Source organism: Canis lupus, chromosome X, assembly GCF_003254725.2.
Source record: "Canis lupus dingo isolate Sandy chromosome X, ASM325472v2, whole genome shotgun sequence".
Classification (NCBI taxonomy): domain Eukaryota; kingdom Metazoa; phylum Chordata; class Mammalia; order Carnivora; family Canidae; genus Canis; species Canis lupus.
In genome coordinates, this window is record NC_064281.1 from 104336916 (window position 1) to 104364505 (window position 27590).

The 27590-nt window shown below is 40.3% G+C and overlaps 1 protein-coding gene across 11 annotated transcripts in view; it reads right to left on the reverse strand.

Annotated features, from left to right (window-relative positions):
- Positions 1–1588: 1588 nt before the first annotated feature.
- The window catches only part of USP26 (ubiquitin specific peptidase 26), a 62926-nt gene continuing 36924 nt past the window's right edge, over positions 1589–27590 (reverse strand). For 8 of the 11 annotated variants that reach the window (XM_025431762.3, XM_035712157.2, XM_025431764.2 and 5 more), the window contains 2 exons: positions 20112–20183; positions 1589–7119 (listed from right to left, as the gene is read on the reverse strand). In XM_025431762.3, coding sequence (XP_025287547.1) covers positions 4083–6857 — 2775 coding nt within the window. In that variant the 5' untranslated portion in view covers positions 6858–7119; positions 20112–20183 and the 3' untranslated portion in view covers positions 1589–4082. The remainder of the gene's footprint in view (positions 7120–20111; positions 20184–27590) is intronic. The other 3 variants (XM_035712158.2, XM_025431766.2, XM_025431765.2) reach the window with 1 other exon arrangement.

The following is a 27590-nucleotide window of genomic DNA, read 5'->3' on the forward strand; positions in this document are numbered from 1 at the left end:
CCATTGAATATTATTACCTAAAGGCTAAATTGTAAAGTTAACCTCCAATAACTTGTGCATAAAATATAGGAAGCAGGATAGAGAAAAAGAGTAGTGAGTATAGACAAACAGACACATACATAGAATAGAGAAAATCTGCAAAGCTATTGGAGCCCTTGTTTCTATAACTGGTCTCAAGGTATTCTTCAATGACCACTTTCAAATTTCCCTCATCATTGGCCAAAACCATAGGTGCTTTGGGTTCTTTACCTGGTGGAGAGACCAAAACCATTTCCCCAGTGTCTGAGTCCTAAATCGGTCTGCTTTTTTGTTGTTGTTGTTGTTGTTGTTGTTGGGACAAAATGGTTTTTCATTGACTTTACTATGAGTAGGCAGAGTAAGGGCCCCACAAAGATGTTCATATTCTAACTCCTGGATCCTGTAAATCTATTATTATAAAACAAATGGGAATTAAGGTTGCTAATCAACTGACTTGAAAGTAGAGAGATTGTCCTGGATTATCTGCTTGGGCCAAGTGATTGTTGTGGATTACCAGATTGGGCCAGTCTCACCATGATTCTTTTTTTTTTTTTTAATTTTTTAATTTATTTATGATAGGCACACAGAGAGAGAGACAGGCAGAGACACAGGCAGAGGAAGAAGCAGGCTCCATGCACCGGGAGCCCGACGTGGGATTCGATCCCAGGTCTCCAGGATCGCGCCCTGGGCCAAAGGCAGGCGCTAAACCACTGCGCCACCCAGGGATCCCACCATGATTCTTAAAAGTGTAAGAAGGAGGCAGAAAAGGGAGAGCCAGAGATGGTAGTGTGAGGACTCAGCCTGATACTGCTGGTTTAGAAGGTAGAGGAACGAAGCCATGAGCCAAAGAATGTGGGGAATTCCCTAGAAGCTAGGAAAGGCAAGGAAATAGATTGTGCCTTCAGAGCATCCAGAAGGACTGTAGCTCTGCCAACATCTTGATTTTAGCCCAATAATACCCATCCTGTACTCCTGACTTCCAGAACTGTAAGATAGGAAAGTTGTGTTTTAAGCCATTAGGTTTGTGGTAATTTGTTTTAGAAGCAAAAGAAAACTAATACACTGTCAAAGAAAGTTTTCACATCCATGGATTATTTAGAAACGTGACCTGGGCAGGGGGGGCACCTGGGTGGCTCAGTCACTTAAGCATCTGCTTTCAGCTCAGATGATGATCTCAAGGCCCTGGGATTGAGTCCTGCTCAGCGGGGAGTCTGCTTTGCTCTCTCCTTCTGTTGCTCCCTCCTACTTGTTTGTGCACATTCAAGTACTCTCTCTCTAACAAATAAAATCTTTAAAAATATAATAAAAACAGAAACCTGACCTGGGGGCACCTGGGTGGCTCAGTTGGTTGTGCATCCAACTCTTGATTTCTGCCCAGGTCATGATCTCAGGGTTGTGAGATCAAGTCCATGTCAGGCTTCACACTGGACATGGAGCCTGCTTAAGATTCTCTTTCCCTCTGACCCTCCCCCCCAACAAATAAATAAATACTATCTTAAAAAAAAACCACCTGATCTGTAAATTAGAGAACTAGTTAAAATTCATTAATAAGTAACAGCTACTGAGTCACTTAAGAATTATTCTATTTTTTTATTGAAACAACAGTATAGCAGGCAAATAGTGTATACAGCACTTGGACTTTCTTCTCACAGGACAATTATGGATTCCAGCCATGCCATCTGTCCAGGAGGACAGATCTTCCCTGTCACAGATATCCCGACCCTCTTCTTCACCTTTTGACTTAGCCTGCATTCTGGAAGTGCTACGTGCTAACAAGTAGCATATTCAGGATGTCTAATACTCTACACTCCACACCACACATTTCTAAATCTCAAAACTACTGTCATCTTCATTTTCCTTTCCAAGCAAAATCAGTTTCGCTCACTCTTTACTAAAACTCTTGCTTTCATGCCTATGTGACTGAGCTCCAACTGAACTCTTCTAGAGAAGAGAATCCCAAAATTGCGAAACCAAACTGTAATTCCTCTCCTCCAAGTGTAACTCCAGCCTTATCCTTCAACCACTGCAACTGCTGAAGTACTATGCAAGTTGAACACATTTCTCATCATTGCATCTGTGGCACTTTCTTTCATGAGACTGATTAATTCCATCTAGAAAGCGCCCCTTCTCGCATCTGCCTCAGTAATCTCCAGGTCTCATTCAGACCTCCTTCTTGATACACCGTGTTGTGAACAATAGAATTCCTTAACTTTCCAATCTGGTTTTCCCTTTTGAGGGCATTTTCTAATCTTCTTACACTACTGTGTTCCAGCTTACCTCTTTAGGGATCTCTGGAATTAAAAGCATCAACAAGCTGTTGGATGAATACAACCATAACAAAAGCATACTCCATACACAAGGGGGGACACACCTGTGCTAGTAAAGGTAGAACCAAAAATTCAGTCCCTCTGTGTCCTGTGAGAGAGCCTTTTAGCATGAGTAATCTATAAGTAATATATTCCTAACAAAGGTACAAGGTGTTACAGGTTCACTGCCTCAGAGGCGAGAAAACGCTAGGTGACAGAGATGGCACCTACATACTATCAGAACTCCAAATCCCTAAATCGCATGGAGTTCCGACAGAATATGACCACCTCGGGATCCATGAGGCTTTAATCCCTGAAGCAGATCATCTCCAGGCACAAATTTTATGACACTGTATTAAACAGGCACAAGTTTTATAACATAGTATCAATAGGTGCAAGTTTTAGGACATTGTACAAAATCAGTAATGAGTAAGACTTACAAATCCTACAAGGCCACTTTAAAGTGTACGCTATTTATTCCTTAAAGGAATAAAGCCAACTTTGCTAAAAGATATGGAGAAATAAAAGAAATCCAGAATTAGTCTTACAATGTTGAATGCAGAGGATTGTTCAAGGATTCAGATAAAGTCTGAATGAGACCTTTGAGGCAAAGCAAGTGTCTCTCTGAGAAGACCAGAATGACCAAGAACAGCTTGCTAGGAAACAGGAAAAAATGGGTCAGTTTCTTAAGGGCAAATAAGTTCTCCATCCTTACGGTTTGAGCTTGAAGGTTATATACTTTCATGTCCCTTTGACATTGAGGAAAAGGAAGAGTTTAAGAAACAATTTGGAGACTTGACCCAGTGTTATAGTCTCATTTGCGTATTTGCAAAGGATTCATTGAGTTACCCGCTTAATTTACTATTTATTGATAGGACCACAGCAACTGTTTTTTTGTTTTGTTTTGTTTTTTGTTTTTTGATTGCTAGAACCTAGGCAATTGGTGTTCTTGTTTTTGTGGGTTTTTTGGTCAGGACTTCAGAAACTAACTTTTTTCATCAAATCACTGGGTATGATCAGAAAAGTGATTTCTGTGTGTGTGTGTTATGTTTTTATAAGTTTCTGAAGGAAAGGCATTCGTGAATATAAGAAACAAAAAGCATAATGAAACCCCTTTAGAAATATAAATCATTCCAATATACAACAGCAAAATCCACCAAGATATTCTGACACACTACAGTAGCTCTCCAAATTTCTCAAGCATTAGACAATCTCTATCAAATTGCTGTTCCAACCTGTCCCCACCAGAGTTTCTGTATTACTAGGTATGTGTTGGGACCTAAGAATCAAGAATCTGCATTTCTAAAGAGGTTTCTCCATGCTCCTAATGCTGCTGGTTCAAGGGCTGCATTTAAAATCCACTACACTAAAAAAATAAATAAATAAATAAATAAATAAATAAATAAATAAATAAATAAATAAAATAAAATAATAAAATAAAATAAAATAAAATAAAATAAAATCCACTACACTAAAAATAAAGTAAAATAAAAATAAAATAAAATCCACTGCACTAGAATATGGAGAGCACAATTGTAGTCTACTAGAAAAGAACGTTTATCAGGTGGAACTGTGGTATTGAAGTGTCTGTATTAGGGTTAGGAATGGAGATTTTTCCAAGTGTTTCTGCTTGAACTCTCGTCCTGAATGCCAACTACCTCTTCATCTTTGGCTAGAGTTCAGAGTTTTTCTTCCATGGAGGAAGTGGTAGCCAATGAGGCAATCAAGCAGATGTGTAAAACCAGGAGTCCATCCCACTTATTTCTCCTGAGGGATCTCCCCTGTTTCTGTGCTCGGAGACTGGGAGTTCTCTTCCCTTTTCAACAGCTCTTCGAATATCTCATTGTGCATGTAAAAGAAGATGTACCCGGTGCAAAGTCTGGCCTCCTGCATCAGAGCTTCTTGGATACTTGATACCTGGAGATCATTGTATGTGAACCACACTTGCCTCTCAAAGTCATAGGCATCACTGATATAATGGCCTGAATTTGGGGTCTTCCCCAGATGGCTGACAACACCAATGAGCCGATAGGCATAGCGATCATTCACCTTCGCATTTCTTTTTGATTTCTTGGCTTTAATTTCTGTCTTCTCCGTATCTAAAACTTTCTTGTTTCCAGGGTTTTTAGTGGAACACGATGCACCTTGGGAATTTACTCTGGCCTGCTGGGGACCTAGGTTTGTGGGTCTCCTGAGGTTCTGCATGTACCACTGAGCATCTGGCTTCAAAAGGATCTGAAGCAGTGCCTGCTGAAGGGCTTGTTCGTAGATCCTCATTGCTTCATGCTGCTGTCTCCGTTCAGCTGCTTTTTGGAATTCTGTTTTTTTTGAAATTCTGGGTTTTTTACCTTCAAAAAAGTCTTCAAGGATCTTAGCAACACTCTCAAAATCTACAAACATGTCAGTTTTGTCGTATTTCTTTTGCTTTAGATTTTCAGATGCTTCTTGAAGATAGGCTTCAGCAAGGCGTATTTCTGGACTACTGGTGGGTTTACCATCTTTGTCATGGATCAGAGAAGGGGACACTGCTTCCAGATCCATCATTAAGCCAGCAGCAAATAGCTCTTTTTCAATGAGTGCTCCATTTCCTAAGTTCAGCAATTTGGACTCTGTTATATTCTGTTCAGAGCTTTTGCCCAGGTCCTTTTTCTGTTGTACTCTGCTGGACCCGTCATAGAAAATCTGGCATTTCTGTGGTTCGGACCCTTTGTCTGGTCCAGCATGCGGAACTGGGGAATCACTGGATGCCGAGGCCAACTTTGATGAAGCTGCTGATGGACAGATGGTGCCAGCACTCATCTTCTGAAAGAGTTTTAGGATTTGGAAGTCCCTATTATGCGCATTCTTGCTCACGGGAAAAGGTGGTTTCGTACTTTCATTACAATGAGATGATAACTTTAGATACTTGGAAATAACAACTTCCTGATCATCCTTCCTTAGCGACCAAAACTCGTTGAAGATATAACGTTTCAGGTGAACAATAAGAACCCTGGGGAGCCTACTGAATTTGTGCACTGCAACAGAACTCCTGTGCTGACATTTCTCACATCTGTACTCAAGTTCTTCTGCTCCAAAGAAGAGATCAAAGGCTGACTGAATAGACAAAGGAAGTGCTTTCATTCCCCGGGGTAGATTGATGGATAGATAATTACTCACTTCCGTCTTCAAAATTACCTGACCACATGCTTGACAAATAATAGAGCGCAGCAACTCAAACTCAAAATTAGTGATGATGGGACAAATGAGTACTCTGGTGGTAGCACTGCCAGCAAAGACCTGTTGAGCTGAATTGTCCTGCTCAGATTCAATTTTCATTTTCCAAAGTGTGTTTATTTTCCCCATGTTCTCTTTCATCTGATCCAAAAAGTGACCTAAAAACTCATGAGCATCATTTTGTATATTGCCAGAGAATATCTCTGCAACTGTTGAAATGGCCTTTTTAATATTTACAAGTAACCTCTCCTTGATTTTTATGTTATAAATATTTTTCAAAACAAACAGTTGTGCCAAGCACATCCTAAGAGCATCAAGGGGAATTTTACCCCACGGGAAATCCTGGCTGAATAAATCATCAGCAAATGATGGAATGGAAAATAAAGACTGTAAAACAGCATTCATGTAACAGGTGTTTCCCAAATTGGGGAGGCCTTGCCATAGTTTCTCTGGGTAGAAGTTGAAGGTCATCTTGAGTTTGTCCCACTCTGGGTCATCTGCATTATACCTTGGTTCCAACAGAAATGTCAAATATATTTTCTCAGAGAGCATCTGAAGAAGACTTTTGCCATCTAGGTAAGGCTCTCCAGGAGAAATGGACTTGAGTAAGGGCTCAAATTCTAATTTCTGATTCTTTTTTAAAAGTTTTAACCTCAGTTTTTTCTTCTCGTCATGACTTACATACCTCAAGGGGTTTGTCTGGGATTTCTTCTTTCTTACAGAGTTACTCTGTATTTTCCCACTCATCTCTGAGCCAGATGATAGCATCTTTTTCTTCTTCCCATCTCCACTCTCTGGTAAATCTTTCCAACTAAGTCTTGATGACTTTGATGTAAACAAAGGCATCTTCTGAAGGTCAGGTGTTCCACTTCCTTCTCTTGTCTCAAAAGATCCACTACCTGGCTTCTTGCACGCTCTGTGGAAGGAGTTTTTGTTAATTTCCTTTGGTGTTGTCATGCTGGCAAAGATACCTCCATCCTTAACAGGTCTCATGGATGGCTGAGTATTATTTTGATGGACTTTATCCAGGAACATCTTCAACTCTTTAGCATCTTTGGAAGATAATCTTTCAATAAACAAGAAGTTATTATTTTGGAAAGTTAAGTGCAGGTGATTTTGCTTTTTTCCATAGGATCTAAGGACCACATTTTTAATATTATTACTTAGCTGAAAAGTTAGATATTCTCCATTGGTGAAATAGACCACCAGTCTAATCTTCTTCTTTCCTTCCACTGTTTCAATGTATGCTTCTCTGGAGCTAGACATCCCCTTCTTCTTGCTCCATATTTGAACAAAACCATGTACCATTAGAGTAGCCATACTTTCTTTACAAATAAAATGCAAGTATCCTGAATTATTGACAATCTCAAAGTTCCAGTTTGTTTTGCAAGCTCACTTTTGGAGACAGCACCTAGAGATATTCCTTAGTTTTCTATAAGAAAGGTCCTGTTTCTAGTGTTGGTTTTATACTATTGCCTCTTCAGGTTCTGAATGTCCAGTTATTTAGTGATAAAACCAATACTTCAAAAGCTGTACATGATTACACGAGGGAAGAGTCTTGATTTCCAAGGCAAGGCAGCTACTGGAAAAGAAAATCAAGAAAAATTATTTAAGCTATCATAGAATGCTTGGATAGAACTCAAATTCTACTCATACACTAAACCTCCTTTCCAATACTAGATTCTATTCTGATTAATTTCCCCACTTCAACTGAAATTATTAAACACTTGAAAGACTTTAAATACATAACTGAAGAGCAAAATGAACAGTGTCTCAAGTGTAGGCATATAACGTGCTAATCTTCTTGTCATAGAATGACCCCACAGAACAATCGTAATAAGTGAGTAAGAGAGTGGAGTAGTAGGCAGCCCTCAAACCAGTAACAGGTAAATAGCTCTTAATGTCCAGAAATATACAGGACTTCATACACAGGCCACTAAATGTAAATCAACCTACCTCTTTCCAAATCCAGTTATGTTCCTTTCTTGTATGTGGCACAGTGTGAAGTCCACACATCTTACCTCATGTGGATACCTAACCTACCACTGCTTAAAGCAAGTATCAAAGAATTGGCTGTCTCCAGCTCCAACAAGCCAAGATGACCTGGTATGCTCTAAGCAATCCTGATTCTTATGAGTGTGGGGTAATTGAAAATTTGAAGCCATGTGAAGTAAGACCATAAAAAACAATTTTGAAAGTTGGTTAAAATTATGATAGAGACTAAGTTCAAGACTGTGTTTACTATGCTTTACTATTGGACAAGCAAATGCAGGTAGTATAAACAATTTTCAAGAAACAGAATATGATGAGTGGAAAGTTTCCCATGGGCTCCAATGTTGGTTTCACTGTTCCTATGGAGGCATGCCCAAAGTTTCAAGGTTCGTATAATAATCCATGCAGAGTAAAGAATGTCCCAGGATAAAAAAATAAGCAAACCAATGGTTTGTGCCCTTTTGGCCATTATACCAAGGGTGAAACCAAGTCAGCATTAAGGGTCGTTATTAACACACATAAATTTCTTACTAAGTCCCAATTACCGTTTTTTTCTACCTTTCTTTTTTAAAAAGATTTTTATTTATTTATACATGAGAGACCGAGGAGAGAGACAGAGAGAGAGAGAGAGAGAGAGAGAGAGAGAGAGAGAGAGAGAGAGGCAAAGACACAAGCAGAGAGAGAAGCAGGCTCCATGCAGGGAGCCTGACATGGGACTAGATCCTGGGTCTCCAGGATCGGGCCCTGGGCTGAGGGCGGCGCTAAACCGCTGAGCCCCTGGGGCTGCCCTTTTTTAACTTTCTATTTCTTAATGCATCATCATATGGCTTAGAGGAAAACTGGTAATGCTTGACATGGATGAGTTATGTACTAGACAACACCATCTCCTGGATCATTAGTGCTGCCTTCGTCATACCTGTAACTATGTTTACATTCACCTATCTAAAGTAGAATCACCAGTAGATCTCTGGGTCAACTGGGCTGAGGAGAACTTTCATGAAATTCTGTGGTATAATTGGATCACCAACCCAGGCAATGGGAAAATCACATATAACATCTTCTAGTAGGCCTTAGGTCTCATTACTCTTTTCCAGAAAATACTATCTGAACACCTTTAGAACATGTCTAGCCATCCATGGACAAGTACAAGGCATTTTCATTGAGGGTTATTTACGGGATCTGGACAGTGAGTGTGAGATCTGTGTTCCAGACTACATGAAATAAAGACTGTAAAGTAACCATTTTTATAATCAGTCTAACACAGTCTTTCTGATCGGCTAGAATTGCTTCCACTTTCTCCTCCAATTGATTATGTCTTATGATTATTACTGACATGAAATGCCTGACACGCACTTCCCTCAAGCTAAATTAGGTCAATTTCTTGAAATAATCTCATCTCTCTACTCCACAGGTGCCTTGCCTACTAAAACCACGAATGAAACAGGTATTACAATAATTTAGGTGTTACCGAATTTACCCGACTCAGGTCATTTTTGGCCTGAGAACTTCACAGCCATCCATTCTGAACCTTAGTCGAAGAACTCTCCAAACAAGCTCTGAGGCTTTGCAAACACATTTCTCATGAAGGCATCCTAGCACCTTTGAATTAGTTTCAAAAAGTGATAAATCTATAACCCTAATTCTTTACATATTAACACTTCCAAACACACACTGCCTGCTTTGGAACAAGCCAGATACCTCAGGAGATGCTGCTCAGGATCCTGTAGGGCCCCTGACATCATCCTAGCTAGCAGAAGGTAAGTAAAAGCAAACAGTCAGACAGCAAATCACTGATGTAGGAAAAGAGAAGTCCCCATCAGGTTACGAGGAACGGCACCAGGACAGTGCACTAAGATCACCACAACCTACGTATAAGAAGTCAAAGTAGAACTGAAAACTTAACCTACCACTAAGTGCCCTAAAATATTACAGGAAAAGATCAATTTTTAAAAAGCCCCACCATGGGCAATTCTACTTGTCATTCTGTATCAATTGCAAATTACACATGATCAAAAAATACAGCCAAACGTCCCAGCTTCCCAAAAATGTCTTGAACATCCTATGTGAACACTCACTAAGCTTATGAGATTGTGTTCAAGGCAAGGACAAACTCTTGAGTACTAAGTAAAGAAACCACTCCCCAAACCCTAAATGTTCTAAGATGACATTAAAATTGACTTTAGGTATAGTACTAACAACCAAGACATCATCTATTGGCAATGAATGTTTCTCTCTAAAATAGAATGGATCCTCCCAATACCCATCAGTATCTGCCCATTGGTACTGAGCACTGTACATGTATGTCTAAGAAAAGACAAGGGTTAGTGAACCTCCTGATAAATATTTACCATTAGACCAAGCCGAGACCTTATTCTATGAGGTATCAGAAATCAATGTGCTGTTGCCCCCCCCCACCTTACTTCTTCCATACTTAGTTCTCCACAGTACGCACCAGTGACTCCAAAGAAGTTACATTAGTAAAAAAAAAAAAAAAAAAGTTGTATTAGTGACTAGCATCCCACTGACACCATGGTCAACTCCAGAGTATTGGGCTCACTGATAAAAGTAAACCTAAGAATTTCTTGTTCATTGTATGTAAGCTAGAGAGGCCCCTATGGCCAGTTTTGGCCACAGGGTCCACATAATCTGAAATAGCTCTCCATAACTCAAAACTAGCAAGGAAAGATCAGTTATACTTAATCACTAAAAATTAAAATTTTCTGAATAACTCAATAGGGGACCAATCTTTAAGCAAATAGGTTAGCACTTAGCACTACAAATGTTTGTATCAGAAGGCATATGCCAAAATTGATGGGAGGCTGTATTTTCTCCTACACAAATACTCTTCTTAAATCTTGTCTGTGTTATTAACTTGTTCAGCAAACCTTATCTTTATGGATAATGCTAAAGGAAACTTCTGCTTGGTCCCTGCCCAAATTATCAAAAACTCAACATTGATGGAGAATAAGTTAGTGAGATTTTTGTTTTATTAAGTATTTATCTATCAAGCTCTATTCAGTGAAGTAGGGATTGCACTCATCCATGCACAAAAGTGCATATGCATCCAAGTGAGAGAATGATCATATTTATCATAGTGGAAATGGGGCCATAAAAACATTCAAGCACAACAGCAGATTCAAAGTTGTCTGTATTATTTATAGTTCAATGTCCTACTGTAGATGCTAAGTAAGAGTTTAACTATTTCCTCTACACACACACACACACAAAACCAAAATCTTCATATCTTCACTGTGCCTCTTTCAACCACTTGAGAGAACCTACAACCCCAGAACAACTTCCAAGCTGCATTCAAAAATTTTGCAATCCCAGTTGATCTGTATTTATCAATAATTGTTGTCTGTTCTTTCTAATGAAATAATCTAAAACCCTCATGGAATTTCTACTCTCTGCCTTCAAGAGTGCAGTTAAGAGACATCTGTTTCCAAAAATGATGTCTCCACTCATCATGCTTTGTTCACAGTTCAATGTGCGTATATTTCATTCCAAAATAAAGGCATCTTCTTTGAGCCCACTGACGAGGGAAAGTGCAGATTAGGAGCCATCTTGTTGATGGACAGCTGAGGAGTCTAACCACTGCTCATTTTCCCCAGCTAGCACATCTCAAGTTGAAATCCTCTTTGTGATTCTGCCTTGTCCCTGAAAGGCTTTTAGGGCTTCTTTGCTCATTTTTAGAAGATTTTAAACAAAAATGTATCTGTTTTCCATGTCTCCACTGAAGAGTGCTATGTGACTCCTCTATGCAGGTGAAACTGGGCTTTGGCAATAGTGATATTCCAGCTCCATTCCAAAGCTGTGAAAGCCAAAGTGTTTTTCTCTCATTTTGCCCACAGACTCAGTCCATTCCATTTGATTGGTTACCTACTAGTGGTACAACACACAAGGCTAGCTGATCTCAAAGCACGGCCAAAAACTCATAGAGCTGCACTATTCTTGTCAGATTGGAGGCATCATCTCTAGTGTCAAGAAGATGGCTATGAGGTTAAAAACTCCTGATAGAAATGTCTGCTTCATAGTTCACTTATTAATTCACTTTACATTGATCTCTTTGGTCACTGAACTTACTGAGCATCTGCTCTATGCTGCAGATTATGCTTCTTGAGTGTCTGCTTTATGCCATATATTGTGGCCAGGGCTCTCAGGGACACAAAGGATGTGAGTATTCACTGTACCTAAGCAATTTAGATTGTAAACATCATCCTGTACACATTATAATTGAAAAGGGCCTTGCTTCTGGTAGGGACAAAGGATCTGGGAAAATATCTTTTCACTGCCATTTTCTAGAGCTTAATACAAAGTCAGGGTGGGAGCAGTGTTTTGTGAAAAAGAGGATCTTCTGGAGTAGAGATTTCCCAAGCCTTCCTTCAAAGAAATTGGCCCTGGATAAAAAGGCCTGCAAGTCTAAGAAGCTCAGTTAATAATTGCATATTAAGATAACTTTAGGAGGATTTATGAGGTTTTTGGTGTATTTGCCCTCTGTGTCCTGTATTTCTACTTCCCACCATTCATGCTTTCATTATTTCAAGAGCAAAAAAGCCTGAAAACCAATGAGAATACATCCTTCAAATTTTTTTTTCATCCTTCAAATTTTAATATGCATTTCTCATTCCCAAAGCATTCATTACAAAAGGAGAAAATGTGGAGGTATTTATAACCTGGAAGCAGAAGAATAAACCCTAGAAGGTTCTTTTGGCTCATGGTTATGAGAAAGAAACATCTTTATTGTCAGATCTTTTCCACTGACATCTTATTACACTTGTGATTGCCTATATACACTCAAGTGCATGTTTATTTCACTGAATAGGTGGTGGGGGGTGAGGTAAAGAAGGTTTGGTACAGGTGGTGGGTTTTAGTTACCATTTTATTTCATAACTTCTTAAGTTTGAAAACATGTGGAGTGAGAGGTGCCTGGGTGGCTCAGTCAGCTAAGGATCCGACTCTTGGTTTCAACTCAGGTCATGATTTCAGGGTTGTGAAATGGAGCCCCACACTGGGTTCCACACTCAAAATGGAGTCTGCTTAAGATTCTCCCTCCCTTTGCCCTTCCCTTCCTTCTCTAAAATAAATAAATAAATCTTTTTTTAAAAAAAGAAAACATGTAGAATGAGTGAACAAAGACACATCTAGCATATGGTGAGAAATCCTGGTTACCCTAGCAAGCCTCACTAGATAGAAATGAAGGACCCATGAGTAGTGTGCTAGCCTCTGTATGTAGTAAGTAAGACAAGGCCAGACAATTACCACAGCGGTTTCTGATCATTTCTTAGTAGTCTAATAGTCCCAAGCAAGATCCCTAAAAAGCCAAACAACTCCAACTCACATTTATTTTAAACTAAACATAGATTAGTGACCACAGATAAGCCAATTTCACTATTGGGGCTGATTAAACTAACTGGAAAATGATCTTGTAAGATTCATGGGAGACTATGATGCTAAGTAGGATATACCTAATCATCACATTGAATTTTCCAAGAAAGTACAAGTAAAAAATATTCTCTCCACCAATTAGATGATGTGCATTGAATCTGGGCTTGGAAACTATGTCCACTGTACAAAGCATACTGGAGGGTGAGTAGATGAATCTGCTGGGTTTGGCAAATGGGAAGAGGGGATCCTTAAAACTCAACAGGCATTCATCTGTCCATTCAGTCCTTAAATAAATATGTATGACATACTAGCAAGCACTGTGTCAAACTCTAGGAAGAAAAAAAAAACTCATGGTCTCATAAGACTCCCATTCTAGCAGGAAGATAGAAAATGTACACACCAAAAATACATAACGGCAGTAACTCCTAAAGAAAACATAAAGGTAGGGGCACAAGGTATGCTAGTGGCAGTGGGGCCATGCTCACTGCCTTCTGAAGAGTGGTGGCAGGTGTGACTGAGGAAAATGACATAGTGCAGCAGAATTGGAAGTGAAGGAGCAAAGAGACAGATGTGGGATGCTCAATGCTCCAGGCAGGAGGGAAGAGTGAGTCCAAAGGCCTACGCGTGGGAGTGTGCTCAGCATGTTAGGAACCCAGGGTGGCCGGAGAACAGGGAAGAGATGTAAAGGGAAAGGTGGTGTGCAAGTTTTATAAAAGAGCAGAATGAATGGACTAGAACCCTTGCAGAGCAGCACAAAAGGCCAACTTAAGGCCAGTCGTCACAATTGTACAGCGAGGCCAGTCTGCAGATTTGGGTTTTTCTCCAGCTGTATTCGGCTTGTCCAGCTACCACGGTGCAGACATGCGACAGGCAGAACCTTGGATGTAATTTGGCTCTCAAGTCGGCCATTCGTGAGTCGCCACATAAAAGATATAAGGCAGCTGAAGGTGTATAGGAGGGAGGAATTACAAATATGGACCAGAGCAGGTGAAATGGGGACAGAGAAGAGACAAATGGAAAGGCCTGATCCCATGAACTACTGGGGGTGGGGCGGGGGGGGGGTGGGAGCCTCAGAAGACCAAGAGTTCAGCCCTCATTTCAGACGCTGTAATTCTGCCCCCTGCTTCTAAGCAGCTGTCAACTGCTTGTAGACTTCCTCCTATTCTCTGGCCTTCCTTTCTGTTCTATTCATTCCCACCCTGGCCCCAAAGTGGGAAGTAACTAATGGGAATGTGGGGGGGAAGCTGCATGTTAGGGGTGTGAGGACGGGGTTCGAGGCAGGCACAGTCAGATTGGGGAGTGGGATTGGAGAGGGGAGCTGTCCCCTCTCTTTTTCACCCTCCCAGGTCTGGGTTAAAGGTCAGCACATCAAGAGGCATGTTGCCTCTAGAGCATTAGCAATTAAATCCTGTCATTATGTTTGGTCCCAGCTTCAGTGTGCATGGCTTTTCAAAATGATTGGATCAGGGCAGACTTTGCTCCTTTCTCTGGTTTAAAGGTGCATTTCTGCACTCAGCAAATGTCCAGGTCATTGTATAGCAGAGAAATGCCATTATTTTGCCTCTTGACATACACTGCACATAAATCTCTCCATAGGAGGCCCTGACCAAAATGGGAAGAATTCTCCAGACTAGCAAATTGTTCCCAGGAACTATTCAGGCTCTGAACCTTTTCTGAGAGACATTTGGCAGGGCATTTTTTTTTTCTTTCATTCTCTGAGTGATTATGTTAGTGCTATTAATAAGACATAGCTGATTAGGAAAACAGCATGCAGATTATTTTCTAGAAGTTAAATATGATTTCATTAAGAAAGAGTGGTCTCTCATGAGAAACTTCATGCTTGTTATATGGAAATTATGATAAACGAGGCTTTCTGGAAATTAATTCCTTTTCCCCTACTGTAACTCTCCTAGTATTTGGCAGCCCTTTCTGTGAAGTATTGGGTCCACTTAGTTTATTCACTTACTAACCAAAATATTTATTGATACCTAGTAAGCTGTGGACAAGACCCAAAGATGAAGCAATAAACTGTCCCTGATCACAGATCAGGTGGAAGACAAATATACAAAACATGGCAGCACAAAGGAAAACATATTAAGTAAGAGAAGAATAATTTAGTTAGTGGTACCTACGAGTCCCCTTGTTTTCTTTATATATATATATGTATTTTATTTTAATTCGGTTTGCTGACATATAGTATAACTGCTACCTCGGCTGCTTGTAGCAGGCATTTCCTCTGCCTGGATTCCCTAATAACTGCCCTTCTTTTTGTCTTGGTTCTGCCCTGCCTTTTAAGATCCTGCTGAGTCTTGTTTCATTCAGAAGGTGGCCAGGCCTGATTTTTCCTACCTCCAAATTCACAAAGCAGTCACTTTTTGCAAGACTTGTCACTTACCTTGTACTACCTTGGACCGCTGCTTCTATGACCCGGCCACAAAGTCAATAGGTGGCAGGAAACAATAACTTTGTTTTCGATCCATGTGGAGTGAAGCTTGCCTTTGCCAAAGGAAATCAGAAAGCCTGACAAGCAGGAGTCCATTAAGGATGGGGGTCCAAAGGATTCTAACTTTCCTTGAGACTACAGTGTCCAAAGTCTTAAAATAAGGTCTGGCTGGGCAGGAAAGGGTGAAGTGAAATGGGTTGGTACTGTTGCCGGGACAGCAAGCTGCCCAGGACAGAAGACCAGGTTAAGGGAGACAGGAGAGTGCACAGGTAGAGACCACTATCTGTCTATCAATCACACTTAAAATGCATGCACACAGGGGTGCCAGGCTGGCTCCAGTGGGAGAATGTGGAACTCTTGATCTCAGGGTTGTGAGTTCAAGCTCCATGCTGGGCGTAAAGGTTACTTAAAAAAAAAAAGAATAAAAAAGGAACAACAACAAAATAAGATGCATACACACATTAAGGAGGGCACTTTTCCTGAGGAGCACCAGTGATGAATGAAGTGTTGAATCACTCTACTGTACACCTGAAATTCATATTACACTGGATGTTGACAAACTGGAATTTAAATAAAAACTTAAAAAAATAAAATGTGTACACACATACACAAAAAAAACACACAAAACCCCAAAATGCATACCCACCTTGATGAAGCAATTCTATTAAGGTTTTGTCCTAGAGGCACAACAAAAAATTTGTGGAAATGTTTTTAACAATCAGGATCTTTTAACTTACATAATTTAAAAAATTTATTTTATTGGAGCTCAATTTGCCAACATATAGCATATCACCCAGTGCTCATCCCACCAAGTGCCCCCCTCAGTGCCCGTCACTCAGTCACCCCAACTCCCCGCCCACCTCCTTTTCCACTACCCCTTGTTCGTTTCTCAGAGTTATGAGTCTCTCATGTTCTGTCATCCTCACTGATATTTCCCACTCATGTTCTCTCCTTTCCCCTTTAATCTTATATAATTTGTAAAAGAATCCATAAAATGAGAATTTTCTTCTTGCAGTATTGGCCAATGTGCAAAATTGGTAACAAGAACCACAGTATATGGGATCCCTGGGTGGCGCAGCGGTTTGGCGCCTGCCTTTGGCCCAGGGCGCGATCCTGGAGACCCGGGATCGAATCCCACGTTGGGCTCCCGGTGCATGGAGCCTGCTTCTCCCTCTGCCTGTGTCTCTGCCTCTCTCTCTCTCTCTCTCTCTCTGTGACTATCACAAATAAATAAAAAATTAAAAAAAAGAACCATAGTATATAACAATTTCCATGCATGTGGAGAATTTTGATAATTATCAAAGATTACTGGAAGTAAGGAAATTCATTCATAGGGAGCACCATGACATTTCCCCTACTCCTGCCCCCAAGGCAAGTGTGGGGGTGGGGACTTAGACTGGGGAGGTATTCCCAAGAAAAACGTGTCATTGCATCTCACACCCTGGCTGCACGCTTACTGAGCAGCTAAAATGTTCAAGTCCAAGCTCCTGTACAAGAGCATGAGACACTCAGGGAAAACTTGGCACATTTACCCTGGAGGTGGGTGGAGAGTGGGAGTGAGGGTGCAAAGAAACTGGTGCCTGACTCAAACTGAAAGGTCATGACACAGGAAGAAATGGTCCCAATGACAGGGGAAGAGGAGGAGACAGTGGAATCCAGTTGCACTCCCGCTATGTGGAGATGAAATGGTACACGGTTTGATGGACTAAGTGGAGGATGACTACACCATAACCTCAGGAGGAAAATCATCTCAAAGAAGTGTTTGCCACAAAAAGGCAACCCTCCTAGAAAGAGGCTCCTGGATCCACTGTGGGAGAATAGGAAATAAGGGGAGGATCACAAAACATGAGCCAGATCCCCCTGATACTTCCCAGCATAGCCAAATTCCAGTCCCCCAGGAAGCTTGGAGGAAATCCTTTTAGGATGCTGATGGAGTGGATTCCGCTGCAGCGGCTCCACCAGGGATGTTTTTGCCCCCACATGACACAAGGGGGAGCTACAGCATCTTCCTTTCCAAGGTAAAGAGGGCAGTGATTCAAAGCATCTTTACCTTATTTAAAGGATCTGTGTGACACAGTAAGGCCTAATGAAAACTGTGTGGGAATCTGATATAGCCACTTTTGTGGGGAAAATGAACTTGAAAATTATTAAATACAACAAGTTCTAGGATGAAAATCTCTCACAATGGCTTCCAAACATCAGTCTGTCTTACCTGAGAGATCAGGTCCCTCAACAGGAGAAATGCCAAGTTGCCTTGATGTGTTCATTATGATTTTTTTAACCTGTTTTGAAATATCTCTAAGAATGGATTTCCCAAAACCTAAATTATATCTCTAACCCCTAAAAAAGTGATTCTCATTCATCTCCCTACCAAGTGCTTCCTCCTCCTGCATACCAGATCTGTTTCCTCCTTGTTGCTTTAAAAAAAAAAAAAAAGAAAAGTGTGTGTGTATGACAGCCAGCGAGATGGGGGTTGGGGGGTGGGGGGGAAGACTGATAAAGAGGAGTCCAAAATTTTAAAAAGTCAGTACTTCTAGCTATCTGGAGCTTTACAGATCCTGCTGCCAGGGTCTTTACCCTACTGTTTGACATGAAACAGGGGTTTGCTCTCAGCTTAGTCATCTTGGAAGAAAAGGAGTATACAAAGCACAAGTAAGAAAATGAGCAGCTCTGGACTTGCATCCTCGAACAATTCAACAAACCACCTCACTCCTCCCTCATTTTCCTACTGATATTTTAGTTATGTTTATGTGGTGCTAGTGGAGGCTACCCTGAAAGTAGAGAAAGCAGAAAACACAAGAAGCTTTTCTCTAAGTTGCAAGGTACATTTATTAAAAAGCATAGACAAGGAAACATGCCACCTTGCTTCAGAGGGCCCTGGACCTTCAAAAATAGGGCACTGAACCTTACCCAGTGATTGCTTCCATGCTCCCCCCGCCCCCAGGACTACGGCAAAAGGGGAAAGTCTTTACTTGTCCTGAATGAACTCTTTTTTTTTTTGGTTTTTATTCAAATTTCAGTTAGCTAACATCCAGTATTATATTAGTTTCAGGTGTATGATATATGATTCAACAAATCAATACATCACCTGGTGCTTATCACAAGTACCCTTCTTACTCCCCACCACCTGTTTCCCCCATCCCCCTGCCCCCCTCCTCTCTGGTAACCACCAGTTTGTTCTCTATAGAGTCTGTTTCTTGGTTTGTCTCTCTTTTGCCCTTTGCTCATTTGTTTTGTGTCTTAAATTCCACACATTAAGAAATCATTATGTTATTTGTCTTTCTCTGATTGACTTGAGCGTTATACTCTCTAGCTCCATCCATGTCATTGCAAATGGCAAGCTTTCATTCTTTTTATGGCTGAATAATATTCCATGTGTATATATACCACTTCTTTATCCATTCATCAATCAGCAGACACTTGGGCTGCTTCTGTATCTTGGCTATTGTCGATAATGCTGCTCTAAACACAGAGGTGCATGTATCCCTTTGAATTAGTGTTTTTGTATTCTTTGGGTAAATAGCCAGTAGGGTGATTACTGGGTCGTGGGGTAGTTCTATTTTTAACTTTTTGAGGAACCTCCATACTGTCAGAGTGGCTGCACTAGTTTGCATTCCCGCCAGCAGTGCACGGGAGTTCCCTTCTGTCCACATACTCACCAACACCTGTACATGTCCTGAATGAACTCTTAAAGAAGAAAGGAAGTCATGAGTAGCCAAGCAGCAGTGGCCTTTAGTATGAAAGACCAGGTTACCATTCAACCTCTCAAAATGTATAACCAATGATCAGGGCCTAGCTCAAATGTTACCTTCCCTTGTGAATTTGCCCATCACTCTCCCAACCTAGTCATAGCCATCTTCCCTCAATTCTTGCTTCTTATGTCTGTGAACTTTAGAATACATAAGCACATGGAGGGTTGTAGGACATGTGTATTCCCCCAGTATGCAGATGCTGAAAATCAAAATTATGTACCCCACACAGTCTACTGACTACATTAACATGAGCCTACCACTCCACTATTTTCATGGATATGACTATACTATTTGAAAAGACTCTTGCCCAGGCAGATACAAATTGCAAATAGCTTCAGTGTTCATTCCAGCAACTCTTCAATGGAAAGCATCAACTGACAGTTTGTACCCTAAGACTTTTTTACCTTTTGCATCCAAATCCCTGTTCTGCCATGCCCACCTATACCCATCCCTAATCAAGTCCCCCACTCCCATTAGGACAGACTTCAAAGTATCAAGATCCCACTCTTTCCCTTCCTCTCCTAAAATACGCTTAGACTCTGTCAATATGGAGTTATCCCTTATAGTGGTGAGTGATAAACTCAGCTGGATTTTTCCTGACAGCAGGTTATTCTGGTGAAAATCTGGGGATCCAGTACTCAACATGTCCATTTGATGAATGTGAAATCAAGTCATTAATTCGTGGGGTGAAACGATGGGTTGGATTTAGGCAGGCAGAGGGCAAGTGTAAAAAGAGTTCTTACTTTGGGGTTGACTTTGAAGTCCCTGAAAGGGATTTGCATTTGATTGGTTTTTATGTCCCTATTTTCATACTTGCACTTTTATAGGTTTTACTTTACCATGGCTTTACTAGACACGTGAAAGCATATGTGACAGAGCCCATGTACCCTAGTGCCTTGGCTCAGACCTCAGTGGAACAGTTGCTTTCTTTTCTTTAGAGTCTATATATTTCTGCTTGATACATTAAATACCTTTGGAATTTGGGGAATCACCTATGCTTACTTCTCTAAGGAGCTGCTGGACAACGGTGCAGTCTTCTGCTAGATGTGTCATTCATGATACAGGTTACAGAGACTGCAAAAAGGAAAGAAAAATAGGTTCATGACAGTAGATCAATCAGTAATACATTGTAATACTCAGTGTCTCCTGACAAAGGTGGAAATTCATGAGAATTTCCTTGGGAACTTGTAATTTCCTCATTGAAAGAGCCCATGAGTATTGGGCATTTTCTACTACAGCTATTTTCAGCAATTTCCAGTGCATTTTTCATCTGTGCCGAGGAGTGGCATCTTTAATGATTTCCACACACTAAGGGGCAGGGGTATTCTTATACAGAATCAGAAAATTTGTCTCATGAAATATTTGTCCAAGCTCCTCATTTCCAAATGAGAAAACTAAGCCCATGGATAACTTGCTCAAGAACACAAATCCCCTAGTGTTCTTTATTATTTTTTTTCCCTAGTGTTCTTTAAATATCAGTATATACACTGTCAAACAACACAACCTCATTACTAAGCTCTAAATGCAGATTCTTTATTGATCACCTGGGTGGTATTTCTCCAAGACACAAGGAGTGTCTGTTTATGTGAAAACAAACAAAGCACAGATAGAAGGAACCAATTACCTTCTCAACCTACAGATACTTAAGCTGGTTACTTACTTAACTGGCTGAGGGCTTGAAAAACATGCACAGAGACTACAGGGACCAGGAGAATGAGTTATGGGAAAAGTTGGATTACTTTGGAATGAAAAAAACGAGGCCAATACTCAAGAATACTGAGTATGTCCTCACTAATGCACTAATGTGGGTTGCAGCCAAGTATCTGGCTTTCAGTGGTGTGGTTTTCTGATTACAAAAAGAGAGTTAGAAATGAAGGCCAGCTACCAGAGGGAGATGTGTATTCTTCTGAGATGCCAACTTTCAACTCTGGCTATAGCCACAAGGCGATTAATGATGGCTAATTGAGGCAGTACAGGCAAACCAACTTAATTTACATTAAGAAATCAAGGATGGCAGCAATAATGCAGATAAAGTGCTCATATGTGTTTTATCAGTTTCATATTTTCCATCTATTTCTGGAATAGCCCAGCTATGTAAATGATGACCCCCACCCCCAAATCAAATTCATGGCTACTCTTAATTACTTCTAATATTCTCTATTTTTCTAACTAATGCTTTTTCTTTTGTTCCCCTCTATCACCCAAGACTATTTACACATGCTTGAAAACAGGAGTTTCCATTTCTGTCTAGCTATTACCTAGAATCTAGGTGATACTGACCTATCTCCTCTGTTACTCTTACAACAATCTTAGCTTCTGCACTTTTCTCCTCCACTCTAGCCCTTTTCCAGGCTGAGGGTCTAAAAAGCTTTTTAAAGAGTATGCAACATTTTGTGCCTCTAGCTATTCCTCAATTCAACTCAACTGAAGCCTCAGAAGCATGTGATTTTGCCATCTGGTTTCTTAAAGGGGCAATGCCTTTTAGCTGTTACAGAAAGTAAAACAGAATGAAATCTTTCATAATTTTTATTTTTCTCAACTGAGTTCTTTATGGTCATTTAGGTCCTTGCTATATTGTAATGTTAAGTGGCTCAATGCATTAGGAATTAAAACACTGCAGGATACCCAGGGTGGCATTTTTAGCTACTCATTTATACCAGAGCATAAAAGAACAGCAAAATATAGGTATAATTTTTTGAAAATAAGAAGCAATATTAAGAAAAAAGAAAAGTACAGAAAACCATGCTATTTACGTAAAAGAATAATAATATGAATTATTTGGTCTCTGTTTCACCATTGGCCAACTCTGAAAACTGGGAGCTAATCCTGTCCCTTCACTGACCCTATTTCACTTAGCACAGCACTGTGCAATAGAACTTTCTGTGGAGACAGAAAGGTACTATATCTGTGCGGTCTACTATGGTAGCTACCAGCCACATGAAGCTATTGAACACCTGAATGTCGCTAATCAAACTGAGGTCCTGGATTTTCCATTGTATTTAATTTAAATCTTAATTGCTACAAATGGCTATAGCTATAATTAGCTATCATATTGGACACAGATCTATGAAATAAGGTGATTGGAAGCATAACATAATACCTTGCCAGTTATGGGAATTCTACTGTGATATTTACTACTGTTTGGCACACACTATAGGTTGGCTGACCCCAGCCCCATCCACAACATTTCCCTTCCTGACCCTTTTTCCAAAGAGTCGAGGACATTTGACATAGCTGCCAATAGAGAGCAGTAGAAGTCTATACTGAGTTTGTGTACCTGATTTAAAAAAAGAGAGAGATAGCTGGAAAGACCAGTTTTGCCACTCAACATTCACTCCTTTCCTTTCCACCAACTGAATACAAATATGACAACTAGAATAAGGAAGCCTTCCTATCTCGTAGGTCAATAGTATGAAGATGAACTCCACAATAAAGAAGACTTATTAGTTCCAGAAAACAACAAATATGAAGATGAAATATAATCATAATTGAAGAGTGAAAAGATTCCTTAAAAACATGGTTCCTTGAAGATGTCATTGGGCCCCTGTAATACTTACCATGTTTATTTAAGCAATTGTAGTTCTGTTTTGTTTCTTGCAGTTGAAAACCCAGGACTGGGCAGCCCTGGTGGTTCAGTGGTTTAGCACCAGCTTCAGCCCGGGGCGTGATCCTGGAGACCCGGGATCGAGTCCCACATCGGGCTCCCTGCATGGAGCTTGCTTCTCCCTCTGCCTCTGTGTGTGTGTGTGTGTGTGTTTCTAATAAATAAATAAAATATTTTAAAAAACCAGGACTACTGGATATGGAATACCATGAGGCTTAAGTCCAAACATTGGGAGATGAAAAGTAATTTTATTTATTTTTATTTTTTATTTTTCTAAAAGTAAGCTCTATGCCCAACGTGGGACTCGAACTCATGATTCCAAATCAAGAGTCACACACTCTACTGACTGAGCCAGCCAGGTGCCCCCAAGAGGAGTAATTTTAGATTAGCTGAATTGGAACGCTAACCAGTTCAGGATGGTGGAATAAAATGGAAGATCCTGAGAACATTGATCATTAATGATCTGGAGCTACTACACAAGGAGTGAATTTATCACCAACACACTTTCTGTGATGTGAACCTGTAGTTTTGTTACGTGTAGTCAAACATGCCTCAATGCCTGAATTAGTTTTAATCATTAGTTCCATACTCATGTTGGGAAGAAGCCCAAAATAGAAATTTTGACAGCCCAAGATATTGTTGTCAGGGAAAAAAATAATTAAAATAATTAAATTACTACTTATTTAAGTCACTAGGGTCACTTCCCGTGAGTTGTTTCTTGACAATCTGTTTAAGTATTTCACATTCATGTCTGCTTTTATTATGAAATACATGGGATTTTGACAGCCAGCACTGGAGTGATAAAAAATAGAGAGATGAAATTGTAGAAATAAATGATCAGCATCAACAAGGGTAAGGCAGTGGCAAAGCATGAAGCATGTTGCAAACGCAGTTAGTATCCCCTTTGGAGAGCTTGGTGCTATGAGTCACTAGGATATGGAATTTAGTGAGTCCAACGTATGGTCCCAGAAATGAAACATGAAAAAGTGTTTTATGACAGTGGGCTGTGAGTTCAAGCAAGATTGAAGTATATAATTGGTTATACATTTAGGCAGCTCAGACAGCACACCTGGGTAGGAATGAAGATGACATTCAGATGCCATATTTGTGACCAACAATGCAGCAGGTTCAAATGTTTATAAGGTTTCAGAACCCCTTGAAGAGCTGACTTAAAAATGCAGAAAAGAGAGTGAATGTGTCTGTGACTACCAAAAGGTGAAAAAAATGTAAAATTTTGATTTTTATTCTTGTTACAGACTTCACAAAATGAATTCCACAACTGGGGAAAGAAGTCCCTCCAAAGATATCACTAGAGACATCAACTTGATTGTCTTTTGGTTATTTACAGTTGGAAAAAAATGTGTGTGTGATTCTAGCCAGGGGGTTGTTTGTACAAAGATCTCCAGTAATAGGATGAAGACTGGTGTGCACATTTCGATGGCAGTGTAAGTGCTGAGCAGACTGGGAAGAGACTGCTATGGACTGCTGTTGACTGTCATAACCCATGCCCCCTGCCCTCCAAGATATGTTCAGGTGATGCACATAACCCATGTGGGGACAATCAGACCCTGAGTCTAAGTCTCTTGGAATGCAGGTGAGGACGGGAGCACTGGTAACTGTCTCCTTTTGTCACATGGTGAGGGCTTTTCTGTGTCAGTAAAGAACCCAGACTCGGTGAACAAGAGAAAGTAACTCTGAGAAGTAGAATGAAAAAGAATACTAGATGTGAAACTAAGCATTACCACAGGATTTCTCAATAACATGCCATAAATTTCTATTCTTGCTTAAAAGCTACTTTGAGCAAGGACACCTGGATGGCTCAGTTGGTTAGGAGTCTGCCTTCTGCTCCGGTCACGATCCTGGAGTCCTGGGATCAAGCTCCCTGATCAGCAGGGAGTCTGCCTCTCCCTCTCCCTTTGCCCCTCTCCCTGGCTTGTGCTTTAGCTCTCTGTCTCAAGTGAATAAATAAAACCTTTAAATAAATTTTTAAAAAGCTACTTTGAATTGCTTTTCTTTCAGACACCTTCCATTGAAAGTGACTCCACTAACATACTATGTATACAATACTTGGTTGAGAATACATAGTCATTATGCAAAGCCCATGACAGGGATATGTTAAGAAAACAGGATATTAACCATAGATATGGTATGAGCTCATGTCTTCTTTCAAATATGCATAGAAAAATTGTAGAAAGCTAATATTTTCTACTGCTGATACAAAACAGATTCATACTTGAGACAAGCCAAAAGTAAGGAGGCTTAATCCTTTAATGTGAGCATTCAGGAGCTGATCAATGTTTTTTTCTAAATGGCTCCTTTTGCCAACAGGTCACAGAACAGGAACCTCTCTGAGGTTGGTAAATGCACAGACTTAAGGACTTGGTGCTGATGAGACATAAAAGATCATTAGCCTCATAGCCAAGTTCATTAGAGGAAGACACTCAGGTCACATAGATTTTAAAGTGTCTGCGCCCGGTCTAGAACCCAAAGCTCCTACCTAAGTACCTACCTAAGTACAGCCTCTTCTTTTCCAGTCTATTCATTAAGTGAAATGAAGGAGCACAGTCAGAATGAGGAGCAGCACAAAGGTCCAAAGCACAGAGTCATGTTAGGTTCGAGGAGAGAGTTGGGGTAATAAGGTTATTCATTATTTCAGTAACTAAACTCCCCTGGATAAACTCCAAGAACTGCTTATCTTGATTTCTCTTTTCTAGTGCACAAAGTTAGAGTCTGTTCCAGGGGTTACACTTCCTACGTGCGGGCAAGAGGTTAACAGACTTCTAGAGATTCAAAAGAAGTGACTCATTCAGAGTCCTCTAGACAGCATTTAATTCTTTAACTATGGATGCAGCCACTGGGTGGGAGTGTCATTGGTCTCACAGCTCCAATTAATTTTTTCCCACCTTCCTCTTTTTCACTCACTTTACATTTTCCCTCCTGAGTTTTAATGATGCAAACAGCACCGAGGCGCCATCATCTTCAATACCTAAACTGAAATGGATTCACATAATAGTTTTACAGCACTAGGCATTCAAGTCACAATTGCTGTCTGGTTTGCCTTGCTCTGTCTTAATGGCCAACAGAAAATACTCTCAGAGACCTTTATAGGAAAGCAGAGAACTTCTTAACATAATAATAGCATCTTAACAATTCACTGGAATGCATTATGGGCTTAGCTGGTTTTAAGAGTCTGTTCCTTTCCAAGCTTCTGATGCACTTTTTTTCCTTCTCACTGCCCATAATGAACCTCATTCTCTTAATTTATCATTCAAAATCTGGGTGATTTGGAAATTGAAGACCATCCATTTGGATAAATTATTTGGTGTAATAATGCTTAATGATACAACCTAAATAACCTTACCCTCGAAATCCTAGTCCGACATTCTATTATCCCATTCAACTTAGCCCACAGAATAACTGGTTCTTAGGTACTGTCATTGAACTGCAATGTTGACAATAAAATTACAGGTGTTATTTATCAGCTAAAACATCTGTTATAGCCCTAGAAGACAATCACAGGGATAGCTGCTGCTTACATGCAGATGGCTGATACTCCCAGTTTCTAAGATCATCCCAAAGTACAGTAGTTAGGTAGGGAGCTCAGGTACTAATGATATCCTTAAAAGAATGTATTTGAAAATTTCAACAGAGACCTGCTCATGAATTCTTGAAATGAAAAAATAAAAAGCTTAAAGTTTCAATGATTGATTTCACAGCCAACTTTGCATGTACTGAAAGGAGGGGTGATATAGGAAAAATATTGCTTTTACTGAGTTTTTAAGAGAAGTGATGTGTAGCAGTCAGTGAGGCTGGGGTAAAAGGATGTAATTAATTACACACAGCACTAGTTTCTTGATCGAATGGGGGGGGCAACCCAGCTCTCAGAACGTTGCCAGTGACAGATTGGAGCTACACAGATGCAGCAATGGCCCTCATAGTGGAAGTCATTACATTAGGTGTCAGGCAATGTAAATCACAAGCAAAGAATGAAACCCCCTAACAGACCAAGATTAGAGTCAGCTGTGGAGTTGAATTATTACATGAAATGACTTTCTGCTATTAAAACACAAAGAGACAAGCCAAATTGCCCTTTAAACAACTGTAAACAGCAAACTTCCACACAGGGAATTTCTTTAACCGTGCTTTACAAGTAGGCAATACTCTCGCTATTGCCCCCATTGATCCTCCATGGCTAGAGAGAGAAAGATGGAAGATGTCTTAGCTGGAGCTGCCATAACAAATACCATAGACTGAATGGCTTAAAAAACTGAAATTTCTTTTCTCACAGTTCCAGAAGAAGAACTTGGCTTCTGGTGAGAGTAATTTTCCTGGCTTGCAGATGGCTGCCTTCCTGCTATGTTCTCATATGGCCTCTTCTTAGTATGTGTGCATGGAGAGAGAAGGAACTCTGTCTCTCTCTGTCCCTCTCTCCTTAGAAGGCCACCAGTTCTATCTGATGACTACCCTTACAACTTTACTTACACTTAATTACCTCCTAAAAAGCTCTATCTCCAAATAGCTACATTAGGATTTAGGGTTTCAACATATGAATTTTGAGGGAACACAATTCAGTCCACAGCAGAGATAATGATCTTGGGGTCTCTGAGCATGACTGTTTTGTTCCAAGGAGATCTGTTATCTCTACATGGAAATAATTCACAGGATTTAATAAGCAAAAGGGGGATATAATCAGGGTCCTAAAGAGACACTGTCCCTGTGCAACATAAAAGTAAGTACTCAGCAACATTTGATAGCAGTCTTGGAAAAGACTATGACTAGAATGAATCTTAGCAGTAGCATTCAGGTGCCATCAAACTGTGGCCGCTTAAGCTCCTTTCCAAGTATCTGAGCACTCTGGTTGTCTACCTCTTCTTTCC